We start from the raw sequence: 17906 nt of genomic DNA on the forward strand, positions 1-17906 counted from the left end.
CCTACATTGTGCCCATCACAAAAAAAGTAAATGGCACAAATGGCATGGACTGAAACCTGTTATATTTGCAAAATCCTAGTGAGAATTCCATGTCCAGGAGCCTCTGGTAATTTCCTAAGTTGCTACTTATGTGGGTGTTAATAAATAAAGGGGTACATAGTCTCAGTGCCTCAAATGAGGGCTTTCTGGTTGGGATTTACCCTGTCCTAGGGGAAGTCCTAGAAGGGACACAACATCTCTCTTTGTGGTGTAGCCCAATCACACCCATAGCCTCTGGCAGTGAGCCATGGGTAGATCCTCCACCCAGAGGTAACATTAGTGAGACCTGGAGGAGGGACATCATCTCACAAGCAGGGTCTGAAGCCAGTGTAGGCACACACCTCTGCAAGCAGCTTTGCATTGCTTGGGAGACTACAGAATAATCACTTGATCCCTCTGTCCAAAACTACCATCTCATTGCTTATTATGAAACCCAGGGGCACCTGGGTGGCTCAGTCAGTTAAGCATCTGCCTTCAGTTCAGGTCATGATCCCAGGATTCTGGGATGGAGCCCCCATGTCAGGTTTCCTGCTCAGCGGGGAGGCTGCTTCCTCCTCTCCCTCAACCTGCTACTCCCCCCACTTATGTGCTCACTCTTTCTCTCTGTCAAATAAATAAATAAAATCTTTAAAAAAAAGGCTGAAAATCAGGCCCTGCTGAGAGAAGAGAATCCTTCAGTGTTGGCGGGGCCCTGAAGCCCTGCCACTGTGTTCTCATCATTTTTTCCTGAGTGCCTATTCTGTGCTGGCAGGGACTTTGGGAGAGGCCACGATAGATGCAGTCCCTGTCTCCAGGGAGCCCATGGTCCCATCAAGGCGTATGGCCTGTAAACAAGCCAGTGGTGAGCAGAGCAGAAGGGGAAAGCACCCCATGCCATTTGAGGGGCTGGAGGAAGGTTTCCTGGGTCGGTGCTGGGATTGCAGGTACCCCCAGGAGTTGGCTGGATGGACCCAGGTGGGGTTGCAGGCAAGCCCGTGCAGAGTGGCCGTGGGGGAGCCACTGTCTGTTTGTGATGGACAGAAGGGAGGAGGGTGTGGAGCGGAGAGGCCCAGGGAAGGCAGGACTAGGCAGCCGAGGGAGGGCCTGCTTCCCTGCGACAGGTCTGGCTGTGGAGCCATGGCCCTGGGGAGGGGGAGCACTTGTGTCCCCCAGAAGACATTTGGTCTGGCAGGCGTCTGCAGAAGGGGACACAGGAGGCCTGGAGGCTTGCCAGGCACAGTTCACAAGGGTAGTAATCATTGCCACCCGTCCTGCCCTTGCTGTCATGGACCCAAGAAGCCCCTCTGCTGATCCAGGGCTTTCTGTGTTCATGGGACACACATCTGTTCAGTAAATGCAGGTTCCTTCTGGACCTCGTGATTTCCAGATGACGTGGGCCTACAAGCCGGGAAATGTCAGCCATGCCCCATTATGACGTGCTGATATAATGGATGTACAATTTCGTGTACATCTGTGGTGTGTCTGTTGTGACATGTTCACAGTCAGGGTGACCAGCGCCTGCCTCCTCACCTTGGTACGGTGGTGAGAGCGCTGGGCTTCTTCAGATCTGCCCTCCCCTCCCACACCTCCTGGGAAGAGCGAAGCGTTTACACCATGTGTGTGGTGCCCACAGGAAGGAAAACGGAGTGTGGACGGTGAACCCACCATCTTCTACATGCCCCACTGCGGGACGGCCCTGTACAACAACCTGCTCTGGAGCAACTGGTCGCTGGATGCCCTTTCTCAGATGCTCCTCATCGGGAACAGCTTCCGAGGACTTGAGGAAAGGTGAGCCTGAGAACGTAGAGGCCCTCAGGCCTGCAGGGGAGCCCTTCCTGACGGACCCCGACACAGGAGATGCTTGTCCTCAGGGAAGTAGACAGGGTTAGACCAGGGACATCGACCCCCAGGTCAGGCTGCAGAGTGAGTTAAGGAGGTTTTTCTGGCCAAGAACTCCTCCCTTCCCTTAAGATGGACAAGTGTTTTTTAGAAGTGGGGGAAAGGGGGATCCCTGGACGGTGCAGCGGTTTAGTGCCTGCCTTTGGCCCAGGGCGCGGTCCTGGAGACCCCGGAATCGAGTCCCATGTCAGGCTCCCTACGTGGAGCCTGATTCTCCCTCTGCCTGTGTCTCTGCCTCTCTCTCTTTCTATGTATATCATGAATAAAAAAAATTTTTTTAAATCTTAAAAAAAAAAAGTGGGGGAAAGCTTTTGCACTTTCTGCTGTGCATGCTTAGGTGTGCCTCCCTTCTCTCTTGGCGAAACAGGTGCTTAGGGGGCATTTATATTTTCTAAGCATTATCGAACCTACTCCACGTTCCCCCTCTTTAAACTGTTTGCTAGCTTTAAACCACTTTGCCTTTCTGTATGTATTGAGTTGGATAAAACCACTCCCATACCTCCTAATCACGCTGGATTTTTAATTTTTTTAATTTCTAGATTGCTGGGAAGGATTTTGCAGAAAAATTATACCTACATCGCAAAGGTATCTGTCTAAATGAAGGGGCTGGGATGGAAAAGTGGGTAAAACCAGACCATTTCTGTTAATGTGAAGAATCTGCCTTTACACAGGTGGGAGGAAGCTCACCAGGGGCTTGTTGAGGGCAGAGTGAAGTTATTGTACTCAGAGTTTAGACAGCTCTGTTCCAGAAAGCGACGACCTGTTTTTCATTCTCAGTATCAGTCCCACATACTCACTGCCCTTGGAGCTTCCAGTTCATCACACAGAAGCACTTACATCAAAATATCTGAGTCCTTATGTTTTTTTTTTAAAGTACCATGGGGTGACAAACTGCACCCAGAAGTGTGGAGTTTGCTGTGACTGTCAGGGTTATTACATTTGAATTTTTCTGCTCAGATTTTAAAGGGGCTGGAGGAGCTTGAGCTGCCCGAGACTTCCCAGTACACCGACGTATTTAATGATACCTCCATCCACTGGTTCCCTGTACAGAAGCTACAACAACTCCCCACAGACACTTGGGCATTTCAGGAAGAACCAGACTATCAGGACTGTGAGGACCTTGAAATCATCAGGAACAAGACGAGGGATCATTGAGCTGCTGACTTGAACTTCCTGTGACGTGTTTGGTGCTGGGCACTTCAGCTCTGCTGAGGCAGAGCTGCTGCCATCAGAAATGACAGGGAAAGTGCCATGAAGGACACGCACAGAGCACAGGAAATACTCAATTTGGTTCCCTCCTCAGGAGGCTGTGCTGTGAAAGGGCTTAGTATAGAGACCAATGCAGCTCTAGAGCATTCTCTTGGCGACCTGACGGGGAATATCTCCTGGATGGAGAGTTAACTACTCTTACAGAGGCGGTTTAAAATACCATTTATTTATAACTACATCCCCTCTGCAGTCCAAGTGTCTAGCCTGCTGCAGCCTGCCCTCTCTACTTGGCCATGTCAATCAGGCTTTGCAGGGAGGTGGGCACCCAGGTCTTCTCACCCTGGACAAACACGACTCCCCGGTCAATGTAGATGACGATGCGGCCAAAGGTGTAAAGCTGCTTCCCTTCGTGTCGCTTCCCGATGACCGGCATGAAAACGATGTTGTGCTCCTCGGCCTTGGTCTCAATGAGGTCCTTAAAGTTCATGGGCACAGAGCTGGCGGCCACACCAATGCCCCTCTGGGCCATGTTCTCAGCCTCCCGTCGCTCCTGCATGGCCTCATACTGGAAGTCTTTCCTCCTCTCTGTGTGGGTGAGGTAGGCTATGTTCTCCCGTGCTCCGGGCTGCATGTAGGCACCTGGAAGACGGAGGAGGGGAGTGAAGAGAGGGGATCCAACTGCACAGAAATGGAGACTCATTTGTGACTCAGCGAAGGGCTGCTGGGCCTGACACAAAATGCTATGACAGATGGCAAGCACCCTCAAGAAGTTTACTCAACCGCCTGATATCCTATAAAAATGTTTCTGGCTAATCTGTAGTAATCAGATTACTAACAGGAATCACTGCAAGAAATTTAGCCTTCCAGGGTGGAAACCTTGACAACGTACAGCCTATCCTAGCTCTTTGTACAGGGCCAAGCCCTGGGAGAATTTAGAATGGATTTAGGGAGCTCAGACAGACGGTGAGGGGCACAGATGGGAACAGCTCTAGGAGGTGGCCTGGGGCCAGGGTGGTTGAGGGAGAGTTTCTAGAGAGTATGAAGCTGGGGGTGGCCCACAGTGGGGCATGGATGAAAACAGAGCATAGAAATGTATCTGGCTCATTCAACAGAGTATATAATCTCTGAACTCACTCTCTCCATGTAACAGGCTCAAAGGATTATAGAAATTACAGTCCCAGCTGCCATTCTATTTGAACAAGCTCTTGGCCTTGTGGAGCTTCTCTGAAGCAGGGCAGGCCTCTGTGTTGAGATGTGAATACACAGACCTAGGCAGTGACTTTCCCAGTCAGGGGCTGGGTATTAAGAGGACCATCACCTGCCTACTTAATGTGCACAGACTGTGGCTCACTTAACTCCACCACCCTAGTTTTTTAAGAAAACCTAAAGTAGGCATTATGACTCTTTCACAAGTAACACAATAGGCTAGGCAAGGTCAGGCAACTGCTAGGTGTCAGGCTGTGTCCCGACTCCATGTGGCGAGCTGTTCCATTAGCACACTGAGGTATTCACAGCCGTGCCAGCAAACCTGGAAAGTGGCCCTAGAGGCAGGCTCCCCCACAGTGAATCCAGTTGCAGTCAGACTCGGGTCAGGGGCCCATGCCCCTCCCAGTGCCAGGAGAGCAGGGCAGGGGGTGCTAATTACATAACCAGGTCTGGTGGGCAAGAGTCCGTGTTGGAGCAGATAGCCCACAGGCACCTGAAAACTGTTGCTTCTGTGTCAGTTACATGTTCAGAAACGTGGCACTCAGGGCCAGGACATCCAAAGTGGAATCCCCACTCACCAACATTGGAGGACACTGCCCTGTTCATGATATCAAGTGCTTCGTTAAATTTGTCTTTGACAGATGGGTGTGCCAGCACTTGGTCTGAGAACATGGACTTCCAACCCAGGTACCACTTGGTGATCTCCTCATAATTTGGGCTGTTACTAAGCCAAGAGCAAAGTACCTGCCAAAAAGAAAGAAATCAGAAACTTGCACCCACAATGGTGGCAAATGGGAGCAAAACTTCCAAGGGGCCATTGGTTTTGACCTGGGTCCTTCAGGCTGGTGACACTTGCAGCAGTCTCTAGGAGCTGAACAGTCTGGCATTTAGTAGAGTGTGGGATCTGAAGTCATCTTAATAGCTATGCATCCATGAATGTAAACTCCCTGAACCTCAAGGCTATGCCAGCCCCTACCCGCAAAGATTTGGTGTCAGAAGCGGAGGGAACGCACATCAAGTGCTTAGCATCTGGCATGTGGCATCTGTTCAATAAATGGTGGTTGCTGTGACTACTGCTTTTTTTTGTTCTGTGTGATAGCACTGTCACCTGATAGCTGTCCAAGGATCAAGCTCCTACAGGCAGACCTTGGCAGAAAAGTAAGCGAATCCTCCCTGCCTCCATCCCACCAACCCCCTCCAAAAACACAGCAGGGTATACCTGAAGCCACTTGGGGAAGAAGTGTTTCTCAAGCAGCCCCACAAGGCTGGACACGGAGATCATTCCTTCCCAGTCGATGACCCAGTAAAAAGCATCCATGTGCTGCTGGTGGGGATTAATGACTAACTCCCCAAGACACATCCCTGCAAAAGAAGCCTGGTTTCTAAAGCAAAGGCACAGAAGCACATAGCAAAATCCTCATCAGATGACACAGGACTAAACCTTTTATCTGTTAATTTTAAACTCTTGACATGGCAATTCTTAAAAACCACTTTCTATAATCCAGAAATAACTAATACATATTTAAAACCAAATAGCACAGAAATTTCAGAACATTAATGCCTAGCATGTTACCAGAAACCCAAACCAGACCAGGAACCAAGAAGCTGGCGGAGTCTGAGGCTGTTGATGCCATAGGGACCCTGGGTATGTTTATATTCCACCTCTAAGCAAAATGGCGCTTGGATTGAGAAATATCCTGTGTTCAGCTTTTTCATGGAGCCCCAGGGCTGTGTTTTAAGAAGCATGGATCCTCACCGATGGCCACAGAAACCAGGGCACTGAAGCTGCTGGACCCAATACCCTCTTTATTCCCTTACCTAGTTTGGGCACTATGTTCTTGACCATGAATGCTTCCCAGGAGCCAGGGGTGAAGACATCTTTCCAAGGCTGGAGGATGAGCTTGGCAGAGGAGTCGCTGGGGTGCCACTTCTGCAGGGCGCTGGAGAGCTTGCTGCGAATGGGGGAATAGAGTGGTTCCAGGCGTGCTTGCATGAGGGGCAGCCACGGGTGGACCCAGGAGTGGATGGGCACGGTGTCTGTCAGTGGGTTCCAGTTTTCCACCTGCAGGAGGCGTGAGACAAACCAGTTCCAGATGCACTGTGCAGTTGACAGCATGGACGCCTAGCACTCTCCTGGCCAAGGCCCACAGGCCTCTGCACAACCAAACTAGTATCCCCACAGCAGCTGCATGGAATCTCCAAAACGAAGAAACCAAGAAAATATCTTCCCTATTTAAGTAGGGAAACTGGGGGAAATGCCAACAAAAGGGCTGGAGTTACCCATAGGACGGTAACCATGTCAGCCAATTCTGCTCATTCCACACCTTCTGACAGCACTGGGGGAGCAGAGAAATGCCCCTCATTACTGCTGCCAGCTGTTCCCATGACCCGGGGACCCTACCTCTTTCTGCAGCTTAGGGAAGATGAGCTGGTCCAGAATGTTATCTAAGATCCACACAGGAATAATGTGCACCCAACTATCCAAAAAGTCCACCATCGGGTCACAGTTCCTTGGCTGCCACTGGGTGACGATATTTCGAACAAAAGGCATCCAGACTTCCCATATCAGCCTGTGGGAGAAAGGCAGAGGGCAGGCTAACTGCGCAGACAGGTTTCAAAGCAGACAGTACACCGCCACCCACTCTCCAGAACGAGAAAGAAAAAGGCACGGAAATGCAAGCACAGCAAACCACCAAGCCAGTCCCCATAGTGCCCAGAGCTGCACCTAACTCGTCCCTGCTTGCCCAGCCACCTGCTTGACCTCAGGGCCTGGGTCTCGCTGCCTGGCAGGGTTGCTGTGTGGTCCCGTCCCCAGGGATGCCTTGCTTTCCTTTGGGAGCTCTCTGCACAGCTTGACAGCTCACCTCGTGGGTCACCTCCTTTCAGAGACTCCCACCACCCAAACAGGTGTGCATCCCCTCTCTCCTCCATCCCTGGTCTCGTTCATCCGCTTCCTTACCCTCCACCTGCCTCTTCCACTCTCTGAAGCCCGACACTGTCAGCCTTACTCCCAGGGAAAGCCTGGCATGTGCACGACACTGGCCAACACATGACAGGCACAGGGTGGGAAGGCCAGTCCCTGCCTTCCCCAGCATCTCTCTCCTGAGCCCCAGGATGAGTACCTGTGAAAGGCGTCTGCCGAGAGGTCCTGCCCGCCGTGGGATAAGAGCTGGTCATTCTCTAGGAGGGTCTTCCACCTGGAGATGACCTGGGTGCCGTAAGCGCAGTCCTGGGGAGAGACCCGGCCATGATGGCGGCACCGCGGGCCAGAACCCACCACCCTGTCCTACCTGCAGGGCAGGAGCACAGCGGCTCCTCTCACCAGCCACTCACCTTCAGCGGGTCCCACTCCTTGAAGTACTCCTTCATGAGCGGGTACACAATGGCCACGGCCAGGTCCACGCGGTCGGACATCCTGTACTCCTCGTAGTACTTGTCTTGCAGGGTCTCAAAGATGCGGGCACACTCGTCCAGGGTGAGGGGGTTGCTGCAGGAGGGCTGCAGGCGCCGCTCACACTCCTCCACCATCTCCAGGACCTTGCTGAGGTTGGCAATGACCCGCTCCTCATGCTCCAGGACCTCTGACATCTTCTCCAGCTCGTGCGACAGGTTGACCACCATGTCCCGCTCATACTGCAGCTGCCGGTCACTCTGGATGATCTCCTGCTCTGTGAGGTCAATGAGCAGCTGCAGGTTGTGCTCCAGCTCAGGCAGGGCGAAGCCCGGCGCCTTGGCCTCTTTGCCAGGCTGCGGCGGCTGCTGGGATGGCAGTGGCAGCCCATCATCGGGGACATTGTGCTTGTGGCTGATCTGGCTGTAGCTGTAGTAGACCTTCTGCTCCCGGCCAGTCATGTCAATGACCTGGGAGAAAGTGGCGGGGGAGCCCGAGTCAGTGTGTGCCATCGCTGCCCCGTGACAGCACGCCTTGGACCACAGGAGGACAGAGTGCCAGCGCACACAAGTGACACTGTGTCAGAGCCAGGGGGTGGGGGTTACTGCAGAGGGGCCCCACTGCACTGACAGGAGGGTGGACAGTCAGCAGTTCTAGACTGCTCCCTGGAGATAGAGATGGACAAAGCTTTCTAGGAAAACCCGTGAAACCGGAGTACAGACTACTAAACTGAGGAGAAAATCCTTCTGTGGCAGAGTAGAGGCTGCACTGTGGAAGCCAGTAATAAAGCAGTGTATGTCTTCAAACAATCATATTTTGGTATTAAAAAAGGCATATTTAGGCAAAGGAGATCTAGAAGGACATGCATCAAGGTGTCAAAGCTGGTAACCTATGGAAAGGGACGAAAAGCATATTTTTGCCTCTGTGTTTCCTGACTCCCCAAACAGGACCACACACTGCTCTATAATAATGAACAGTTGTTTTTCCATTTAGAAATGAAATGAACCATGAGAAAACAGACCTAGGAAATGAGCATTTCTAGAAGGCGGAGGAAAATGAAATATAAAGTATACTGAATATGCTGAGACACAACTCTCTATCAGCCCTGGAAGTGTCACCCAAGAAACACGTGCATTAGAATCAGCTAGAGAAAAATCAACACAGACTTCCCAGGCCCTGTCCCAACCTCTGGCCAGGGCCTACACAGCTGGATGTCTAACCCCTCCTCCCCGCTGGGCATGGGATGCACAACATCCTGACTGCTGAAAACCCTGCACTGTGACACACACAGTCTATCCTGTGCCAAACTCCAACAGACAACTGTCACCCTTGTCCTCTGGCTACTCGGGGGGAGTAATGGAAAACTGAGGACTAAATGCACCTAACAGCGGTGGAAAAATTAATCAATTTTAAAACTGAAAACACGGGCAGCCCTGGTGGCTCGGCGGTTTAGCGCCACCTTCGGCCCAGGATGTGATCCTGGAGAGCTGGGATCAAGTCCCACGTCGGGCTCCCTGCATGGAGCCTGCTTCTCCCTCTGCCTGTGTCTCTGCCTCTTTCTCTGTGTCTCTCATGAATAAATAAATAAATACTTTTTAAAAAATTTATTTGAAAAAAATAAAAATAAATAAAAATGAATAAAACTGAAAACACTCCATGCTGGTATGCCTCAAAGACTCCCCTGCACTCCTAGTCACCGAGGGAGTGCACCCTTTCCAGGACTCAAGAGCCTTAAAAAGCCTATTTTTAACCTGGTGATTGTATTTCCAAGAATCTATCCTTAGAAAATATCTGACACAAAGACAAAGCTTCATGTACAAACTACTAGCCCCAAACCAAACCAGAAAACAGCGGAGGTCTAGCAACACAAGTAGGACCAAATAACCTGATACTTCATTCTCTGGAATTACACACTCACTAAAAGCCATGTTCATACTGAGTTTTTAATCACAGAAATGTCATAAAGTTCACTGCCTGTGCTTCAGGAAGAAGGGGCCACTATCTCGTGTACCACCGGGGTGCCATGGAGAGTGCCCAGCCCTAGGAATGCGAGAGCTCTCCCTGGACATGTGACTGCAGTAAACAGGGGGACGCTACTGCCCAGTGAGAAAAGAGCCTAGACGGAAGACCCAACAGAATGTTCAGTAACTGACCTGACTTGCGTGTGGCATTACGTGTTTCTCAGGGCCCGTCCCGGATTAGGACCAAAGGACTCCGTACCTTGACCTGAGAAAGCTCCTTCTGGGGGGCAGCAAGCTTCTTGCTGATCCTGCCCTTGGCCTTCAACTCTTCCACTGTCTTGTAAGAGTATTTGGGCTTCTTCTTGCTTCCACTGGGGTCTTTCCTCCACTGGCTCAGCTCCTTCTGAAACTCCTAAAGCAGAAGGAGGTAATTGGTCAAACAAGAAAGTCCACTTTTTACAGCAGGTGGGGCCACGGAGACCATGCACATTCACCAGGTGTGGTCTTAGATTCACACGAGGTTCTGTGAGAGCAGTGTGCCTGCGTGATGCTAAAACTGTCTCTAGAAACTGACACCTAGCCCCTCTTAGACATGAGGAGGTTCGGGAAGAAGGTACTCCAGACTGGAAGGACACGCTTACTGAGTAGCTACTATGGGCTAGCACAATGCTAGTTTTAAATTCACCTCATGGGGCAGCCCGGGTGGCTCAGTGTTAGGGCCACCTTTCGCCCAGGGCCAGATCCTGGAGACCCGGGATCGAGTCCCACGTTGGGCTCCCTGCATGGAGCCTGCTTCTCCCTCTGTGTGTGTGTCTGCCTCTCATGAATAAATAAATAATAAATTCACCTCATGTAAAACTTAGAAAATGATAAAAGATTTTAAGTACACAAAACCTTGGTACTAATTTAAAATGAAGGCAGATAAGCAGACCCGAGTCTAGGCTAAGATACCTTTTGTAATCAGGGTTTGTAAAATGTTTCCGTAGGAAGACCTACAGTAGAGAAGGAAACTCAGGCTGAGAGTAGTAGGCTATGGCCCACAGAAGTGGGTTGTGCACTTGTCCTTCTGCTTTCCTCACACTGGTTTAAGACTTGGTTTCCTTTTTTTCACCCCCTCTAAAAAAAATCTGGACTTCTACTTCAGGAAAATCCAAAGATCGAGCACCACTAAGCCCACATTTATAGCAACAATCACCTGGAGCTGAAGAGAAACCACCTGTTGGCCTCAGGCCCCACCACTCCTCGCTGCCTCCCACCTGGCTCACCTACTCACTTCTGCTGTGTGCCTGGTACCTGCGGTCCCAGAGCTGGACTCACAGCAGTCACCCCAACACTATCAGAGTTCTGCTGCCATCAGCAAAAGGACAGTCTTGGTGACAAGAACAGTGACAATATGTGTCTCTGAAGCCTCCTGCTTTCCCTCATAAATGCAAACGAGAAAAAAGTATGGTGGTCAGGAGGGCGCGGCCCCTTCTGCCGCTAAGCAGAGCAACACTCAGCTCACTGTTGGCTCCTGCCACACGGAGATGGAAGCCGTCCTGCCACAGAATCCTCTACAGCCTCTCTGGGCTCGAAGCTTCATGCTCCGCATCCTCTGGCCTCAAGACTGCCCCATGCCTCCTGCCTTCTGCCACAAATCCCCCGATGATTTCCCGGCCCGAGAGGCCTTCCCTGGCCATTCTATTAATTTATGTACCTCACTACCACCGCCCCCTTACTTCCTTCACTGGCACGTCTCAGCACTCCCTGTGCTCACTGCCACCCTGCAGCTGCTTGTCAACTGCCTGGCTTGGGGCCCGGGCTCCCAGCCCTTCCTCACAGGGCAGCCCCGCTCCAGCATAGTGGCTGACACAGAGGTGTACAATGAACACCTGAAGGCTGGCAGATGGACAAACAGATACACGAACTAAGCAGCCATGGTCGGAAGTGGCTCAGGCCCCAGCCACCCTGACTCCTGATTCCTAGTTACCTCTTCTGCTTCTTCTTCTGAGTCGACCACGGGGAAGTCTTGTAGGGACTGAGTGGTGCGCTCTGAGCCATAAGCTCCCACGGCACCTTTCCCCTTTCTCTGCTTCGCTTCGATCGGGTTAATGATACCTGATAAAGTTCAGCAGAAGAGAAAACAACTTCAGGTCACAGCGATTCCTGCATTTGGACAAGCCACACAGCGGAACTGCCCTTCCTTAGTCCTGACACAGAGTGACAACCCAGGAAGGCAAGCTCTCCTCTGCCCCTGCAACACTTCAGCTTCCATGTGATGTGAAAGTTCTGAGCATTTATGAGGCCACACGACAGGTTGCTGACATTAGGTTATTTATAGTCTAAGTACAGGTTTTCATTTCCACTTGGATTCTTCTTGGAGTCCCACATCGGGCTCCCTGCATGGAGCCTGCTTCTCCCTCTGCCTGTGTGTCTCTGCCTCTCCTTCTCCCTGTGTCTCTCATGAATAAATAAAATCTTTAAAAAAAAAAAAAAAAAAGACAAGTGAATTACAGACTCTCACAGAATAAAGGGAGGTGAAGTGGCAATTCAGTATAGGACCTCGTATCACTTGGTAGCTCCTGTCTCCCAGACTTCACTTGCTTCGTAGTGAGTATAAACCTTGGAAATAACTTTTGTTCCAAGAGTTTAGAGACAAGACATTAGCATTTCAACAAAGACTGCCTACGCACCCCTGCAGCTAGTACTTTGGCAATCTTGAATTAGGACGGTCCACTTGTGCTCATTCCAGGTCACCACCTCCAGACTCCACAGAGGTTCTTGTCCTTTCCCTACAACTGATATGTTCAACACATACCCCAGGTGTAACCTGAGCAAATACTCAGGGAGTGGAATCTGGATTATTGACACTACTACTGTTTACATCCACTTGGTGACTGCTCACAGGAAACAGATCAAGGAGAGAGAAAGCAAGGTCCTGCAGGAAGAACCCAAGTGCATGGTCTGTGTGGCTCTGGTATCAAGGAAACAGGGATGTGCGAGTAGAGCTGTGTGGACACTGCCTGGGACAGGAAGCTGGGCCGCTGAGCACCGACAGAGGCCCCAGTGTGGGATCTGCTCAGCCAGGTTTACAGTCTTTACTGCTGAACAGGATACACACAGCATTTCATTGTTACTCCTGAAAGACAAATAACTGTGAGCAGGGAACGTTAAGACTCCTCTGCCTCCAGGGCCCAGGAAAACTGCCGTAAAGTGAAGCGTGCCAGGACAAAAGCCAACAGGGAATGCTGGAAGCTGCTTTCCAGAGGCCATGAGCACCGTCCTCGGCAGCTAAAACCAATTGCTGCCAGGCAAATCAAAAACTTTATGTAAAATTATTTAAAATGCTGGCAACAAGTTCATTTCTTTCTCTTTTTTTTTAAGATTTTATTTACTCAGGAGAGACAGAGAGAGAGGCAGAGACAAAGGCAGAGGGAGAAGCAGGCTCCATGCAAGAAGCCCGACGTGGGACTCGATCCTGGGACTCGAGGATCACGCCCTGGGCCAAAGGCAGGCGCTAAACTGCTGAGCCACCCAAGGGATCCCCAACAAGCTCATTTCTTAAGAAACACCGGACAGGCCAAAGAAAGCAGCCTGTTGGTTTGTAGCCTGTTTGAGCCTTTTCCTAAAAAGCCTAAGCCTTTTTTTCCTGCAGAGGAAGTGTTTTGAGTGTGACAAAGCAGGTAGCTGAGAACAACCGTCTGGTGCTGGTGGACCAGGCTACAGAGTTCACATCCTCCAAAAAAGAGAAAAAGCAAACCACTCCCCAGACCGTTCCTCCTTCCTCTGCCTTGCCAACCTCCTGCTCGGCTGCAGGGTGCTGGTGCCCTACCTTGTGCGTTCTTCCCCAGGCCCCTTCCAGGAACGTAGCCCATCTTCTGAAGAAGCTTCTGTCCAATGCCTTTTGTGTGTCTTTCCCAGCTGCCAAAATCCATGAAAGACTTGGTTCCTCCTGCAAAGCCTTTCTGGCTGGGTTTAAAATTGCCACCCTGAGCAGAAAAAAACCCAAAGCTTAGTTGATGGAAAAAGAAAAACCTTAGAAAGCAAACTTGGATGATGGGAAAAAGACCTGGCAGAGCATCATGAAAAGGGTCATACGAACCAAAAGCAGAGCTGCACCACGTGTCAGCAAAGAGGTTGCACGGCCCCCCAGAAGGGACCCACTACCACGAGGAGAAACCCACATAACCAGCTTCTACCAAGCGCCGCCCTCTTCCTGTAGGAGATGCCTGAACTGCCACAACCTCCCACAGGCATTTCAAAGGTCACAAGCCTGAGCCAAAGATGCTACCGTCTTTAACTTCTTGGGTCCGAAGTCTTTAGGAAAGTCATCCTGCTTAACAGGCTTCTCTTCATCTTCCGAATCTTCCAGCTCGGCCTCCTCTGCTGCCCCTTTCTTGAGACCGGCGCTGATGAAGTTGACTGGTGCAGAGTAGTCGCGGGCCCTGTGGGCAAACACACAGCCCCCAGGGGGCCTTAAGGAAGTCTTCTGCAGTGATCCCTTGTGGACACTCTGCAGAGTGACTGACTGACTTCCTGTGATCACGGTAACATTGTTACCTGTCAGTGCATGGTTGATTAAAACAGCAATATATGATCTTATATACTGTATTGATTTTGTCTCAACAAAAGTGAAAGGACACAATGCAAACTATGATGTGATAATGCAACTCTTTTACATGTTTTAAAATTAACTTTAAAATCATTTGTTTTGGACCCCGTATTTCAAGTACAGAAATCAAGCAAGAAAGAACTTCGGATAGATAAACATCATCAAACACAATAAAAGAAACTGTATGAATGCAAAGTATATTAACAATTTTATTGGTCAAACTCTTAGAAAAGTTTCACTTTCATTACCTTTACTTGTGTATGAAAACTAAAGTAAAATACCTAAGAAATTAACTCTGAGATAGAGAGTATCAATGTTGACAACTGTCACAAGAACAGTCCTTACAATGTCCTATTTCCTGGTTACCTTTATAAAATGACCAACTTGTCAATAACCATCCCCATGGCAGTAGCATTTTTTCCTAAACAATGCAATGTAACTTAGGCCGTAGGGACCCAGACTCAGGAGTCAGGCCCAGTTTCTTACAGACTGGCTATGTGCTTTTGGCCTCAGTTTTTTAATCTGAAAAAAGGAATGATAATAATGCTACTTTTCTCACAAGGTGAAGGATACCAAGCACGTAAAGAGTGCAGAACAAGGTACTATCTTATGGTTACAGAGAATGTTAATTCCTGACCTCTGATCTATTTATCACCCACTTTTAGGTTTCCTTGCCAGATGAGGACTTGATCTGACCTCCATACTCTTTCTCCCCAGCCTCCTTTGTGAAAAACGCACAGTGTCAATGGGCTAGAGCCTACAAACCACAGACGAAACACAGAGACAAAGCCAAACTCGCTACATGCTCTGGTCAAGTGAGCTGTGGCCACTGCACACATGACCTCTCACACTGGGGAGGACAACTACTGGCCTGAATCCTCCTCTCCTGCAGGGTCCGTCCCTGCCTCATGGAGTTTCCTCTTCCCCTGCAGCTCCCTGTCAACTCTGCACACTGACAGGTCTTCTCCAAAGGTAAGTGCAGCCCACATCATCTGCTCTACCACAGACCTCTTCTCAAACTATGCCCCCTCTCCCTCCCTCACTGCAGCCTGCAAAGCTTTCTGTACCCATGTGGACACCCACCGCCTCCCCTCAGGAGCCTCTGCATACTCGTGCCTCTCCTACCACCCTCATTACCTTCTGCTGTAATATAAACTCAAAAGTCACTTCTCTAGAGAAATCTTCCCTCACCTCCCAGAATAGGCCAAACTCTCTCCCTCACGTCCTAAATCAGTTAAAACTTCCACCGTATGAGCTGTCAATTAATGTGTCTCCATGCTCTAGCGTCTGGGCTCCCAGAAGGCAAGGAATGGGTCTGCAGTACACGACCTGGTACATATAACTGCTAGTTAAACACGAAGTGATGGTTAAATCAGCAAAAGAGCAGCACTCCGGCCAAAGAGGAAGCTGGGCCTCCCTAGCTTATGTTGTAGCTACAGGACTCAGTAAGGCCAGGAGAAAGGTATATTTAGTGGGGTATCTTCCCACCACCCCCATCTTCCTTAAAGCGAGGAGGAAGCAGTCTCATGCTGGCCAGTACCGTTTGCCTCCAAAGCTGGGCCTCTCTTCATCTGAATCTCTCTCTGCCCACACTCCATAGGTGGCCTCTTCCTTGGTCTGCCAGTGGCGCTGCCGGTTGGGGTTAAATTCATTCTGGAGATCCCAGTCGGTGATCTCAAAGTTCTCCCGCTCATCGTCATCATCATCCATGTGGCCTTCCCCATCCCGGTACAAGTGGGACAGTGACATGGCAGGTCACTAAAGAAAGGGATAAAAAAGGCACGTGGTTTGTGGTAAGTTCTGAGGGGAGAGCAGCAGTAGGCTTCCGTCCCTGCTCCTCACTCCCTTCAAACTTCCTCACACTCAAAGTCCCAATGATTAAACATCATTGTTACAGTTCAATAAGGCAGACATTAAAAACATATTTCAGAAAACAAACATTATTTAAACAGGTGGGACAAAAGACTGGTCCCAACAATATGCAATTCCCTGTCCTGGTCAAGGTCATAAAACTTTACCCACACTCACACCTATATAACCCACAAAAAAATAACTCGGTATGTTATTCTACTTATTACTGCCTCAGAAACGGGGTGGGCATCTTCCTGGAACCCCCTTTTTTTTTCTTATACCATGATGACACTTTGTTTTCTTTCATACTGAACTGGCATGATATAGTTTAGAATAGAGAGCTGGTCTGCAGTATCTTCCAGAACCGCAGAGATCCTCAGCACATCTAGAATGGAGAGTGGCTCTCTGATGTCTGGGAGGACTTCTTTTTCTGGTACTTCAGCTGTTTTTCTTCTTCTACAGCACTGGGTGGCTCGCCTGTCACGGACACTGTCACCTCAGAATGCCAGATGCTTGCTGGAAGATTTGAGGCTTCTAACTGGCCTTCTTCCATTCTTAAATTAGTTGCAACTTCAATGGTACTTTTAAAATCTCACAAAAAGTGTAGTTACTCTGGAGTCAAAACGAAGGAACAACAACAACTAAATATGAGGAAAGAGTTACTATATCTGGACCCTTGGCGGTTCACCACCAGGAGTGATGGTTTTTAGAACTTGCTTCCTGAAGTGTATTACTTGGTGAGACCCTAAGACTTAAAAGTTTTCCTCCCAAAACATGAACTTCTTCTGAAGGCACAAACACTACCTTAACAGAGATTTCAGCTCCTGGTAGCTGAGTGATGAGATTCAGCTGTCATGTCCTTAAGTGGGTTGACTCTACCCCCACCCTCTGAGAATGCCTGTGAGCCAGATTAAATGAGGTGGTGCTTAAAGACGCTTAGCTCAGGGGTGCTTGGGGGGGGGGGGGTCAGCTGGATAAGCGTCTGCCTTAAGCTCACGTCAAGACCTCGGGGTCCTTGCTCGGGGACTCTGCTTCTTCCCCTCCAGCGCTGCCCCTCCCCACCCCGCTTCACGTTCTCTCTCAAATAAATGAGTATTTCTTTAAAAACTTAAAATACTAAGCTCAGAATAAAAATGCTCCGGGAGCAAGGGCTGTTACCGTAGCCCCAGATCAGGTCCGCCACCGTCACGATCACTAGGCCGGGGAGGGGACCTAAGGGAGGACTGCTGAAACCCCAGCTACCGCGGGTCCGCGGTGGGCGGCGGGGCGTCAGCCACACCCGCTGGCGGCAAGCGGCCTTCGCGGGGGCCAGCGCGTCCGGGCGCTCGTCACCAGGCTCCCCCTGCTCACTGCCCTCCCGCCACGCCGGCGGGGCGCACAGAAGGGAAGCGCTCCCCGAGCCCTCGGGGTCCGCAGGACCTCGGCCTCCCCGGGCCCCCGAAGAGCCCGCGCGGGGCGGACGAGCCAGGGGCAGCACCAGTCGCTTCTCGGGGGTCGGCACCTACCGCTAGTGTCCCACGCTGCTCGGGGCGCCCGGACTCCCGGGCCTCGGTTCCGCGCCGACGGCGCTCGGAAGCCGGCTTGGAGCAGGCTGCGCGGACGGGCTGCGTCCCCCGCACTCACGCCCGCCGGCGGGGACGCCCCACCGCTGCCCGCACCCCCGCCCCGCTCACCTTCCCCGGTCCCGCGGTCCCAACACAGCTACCGGCCGGAGGACGGGAGCCCGGGAGCCCGGATGTGCCCGCGGCGGCGCGCCGGAAATGACGTACGAGGGGCGGGC

The 17906-nt window shown here is 50.9% G+C and overlaps 2 protein-coding genes across 4 annotated transcripts in view; one reads left to right on the forward strand and one right to left on the reverse strand.

The window, feature by feature from the left end:
* Positions 1-17240, forward strand: part of SRRD (SRR1 domain containing) — a 31914-nt gene extending 14674 nt beyond the window's left edge. Inside the window, exons 5-9 of one of the 3 annotated variants that reach the window (XR_011994681.1) lie at positions 1652-1806; positions 2457-2502; positions 14993-15247; positions 15876-16068; positions 16589-17240. Coding sequence is in view for 2 of the 3 variants with exons in the window: in XM_026002873.2 (XP_025858658.2) it covers positions 1652-1806; positions 2457-2502; positions 2875-3072 (399 nt within the window). In the remaining variant the exon portion in view is untranslated. Of the gene's footprint in view, positions 1-1651; positions 1807-2456; positions 2503-2874; positions 5403-10828; positions 10976-14992; positions 15248-15875; positions 16069-16588 lie in introns of those variants that run through there. The other 2 variants (XM_072723125.1, XM_026002873.2) reach the window with 2 other exon arrangements.
* Positions 3332-17891, reverse strand: TFIP11 (tuftelin interacting protein 11). The gene is made up of 13 exons (XM_026002937.2): positions 17800-17891; positions 15816-16033; positions 13955-14108; positions 13496-13652; positions 11654-11781; positions 9944-10096; positions 7666-8193; positions 7455-7561; positions 6734-6902; positions 6151-6394; positions 5552-5694; positions 4911-5076; positions 3332-3765 (listed from the first exon to the last, which is right to left on the reverse strand). Exons 2-13 carry the CDS (start codon positions 16022-16024, stop codon positions 3410-3412), a joined length of 2514 nt encoding a protein of 837 aa, XP_025858722.1. The 5' UTR covers positions 16025-16033; positions 17800-17891; the 3' UTR covers positions 3332-3409.
* Between the last annotated feature and the right edge of the window lie 15 nt (positions 17892-17906).

Source organism: Vulpes vulpes, chromosome 10 (genome assembly GCF_048418805.1).
Source record: "Vulpes vulpes isolate BD-2025 chromosome 10, VulVul3, whole genome shotgun sequence".
NCBI classification, from domain to species: Eukaryota; Metazoa; Chordata; class Mammalia; order Carnivora; family Canidae; genus Vulpes; species Vulpes vulpes.

Excerpts from the sequence above, each read along its gene's own strand:
- TFIP11 (XM_026002937.2), bottom strand. The coding sequence starts at position 16,024 with ATGTCACTGTCCCACTTGTACCGGGATGGGGAAGGCCACATGGATGAT. Across the intron at positions 13,653-13,954 it reads GACCCAAGAAGTTAAAGACG|GGTGGCAATTTTAAACCCAG; the intron begins GTAGCATCTTTG and ends TTTTCTGCTCAG. Across the intron at positions 6,903-7,454 it reads TCGGCAGACGCCTTTCACAG|GCTGATATGGGAAGTCTGGA; the intron begins GTACTCATCCTG and ends TTTCTCCCACAG.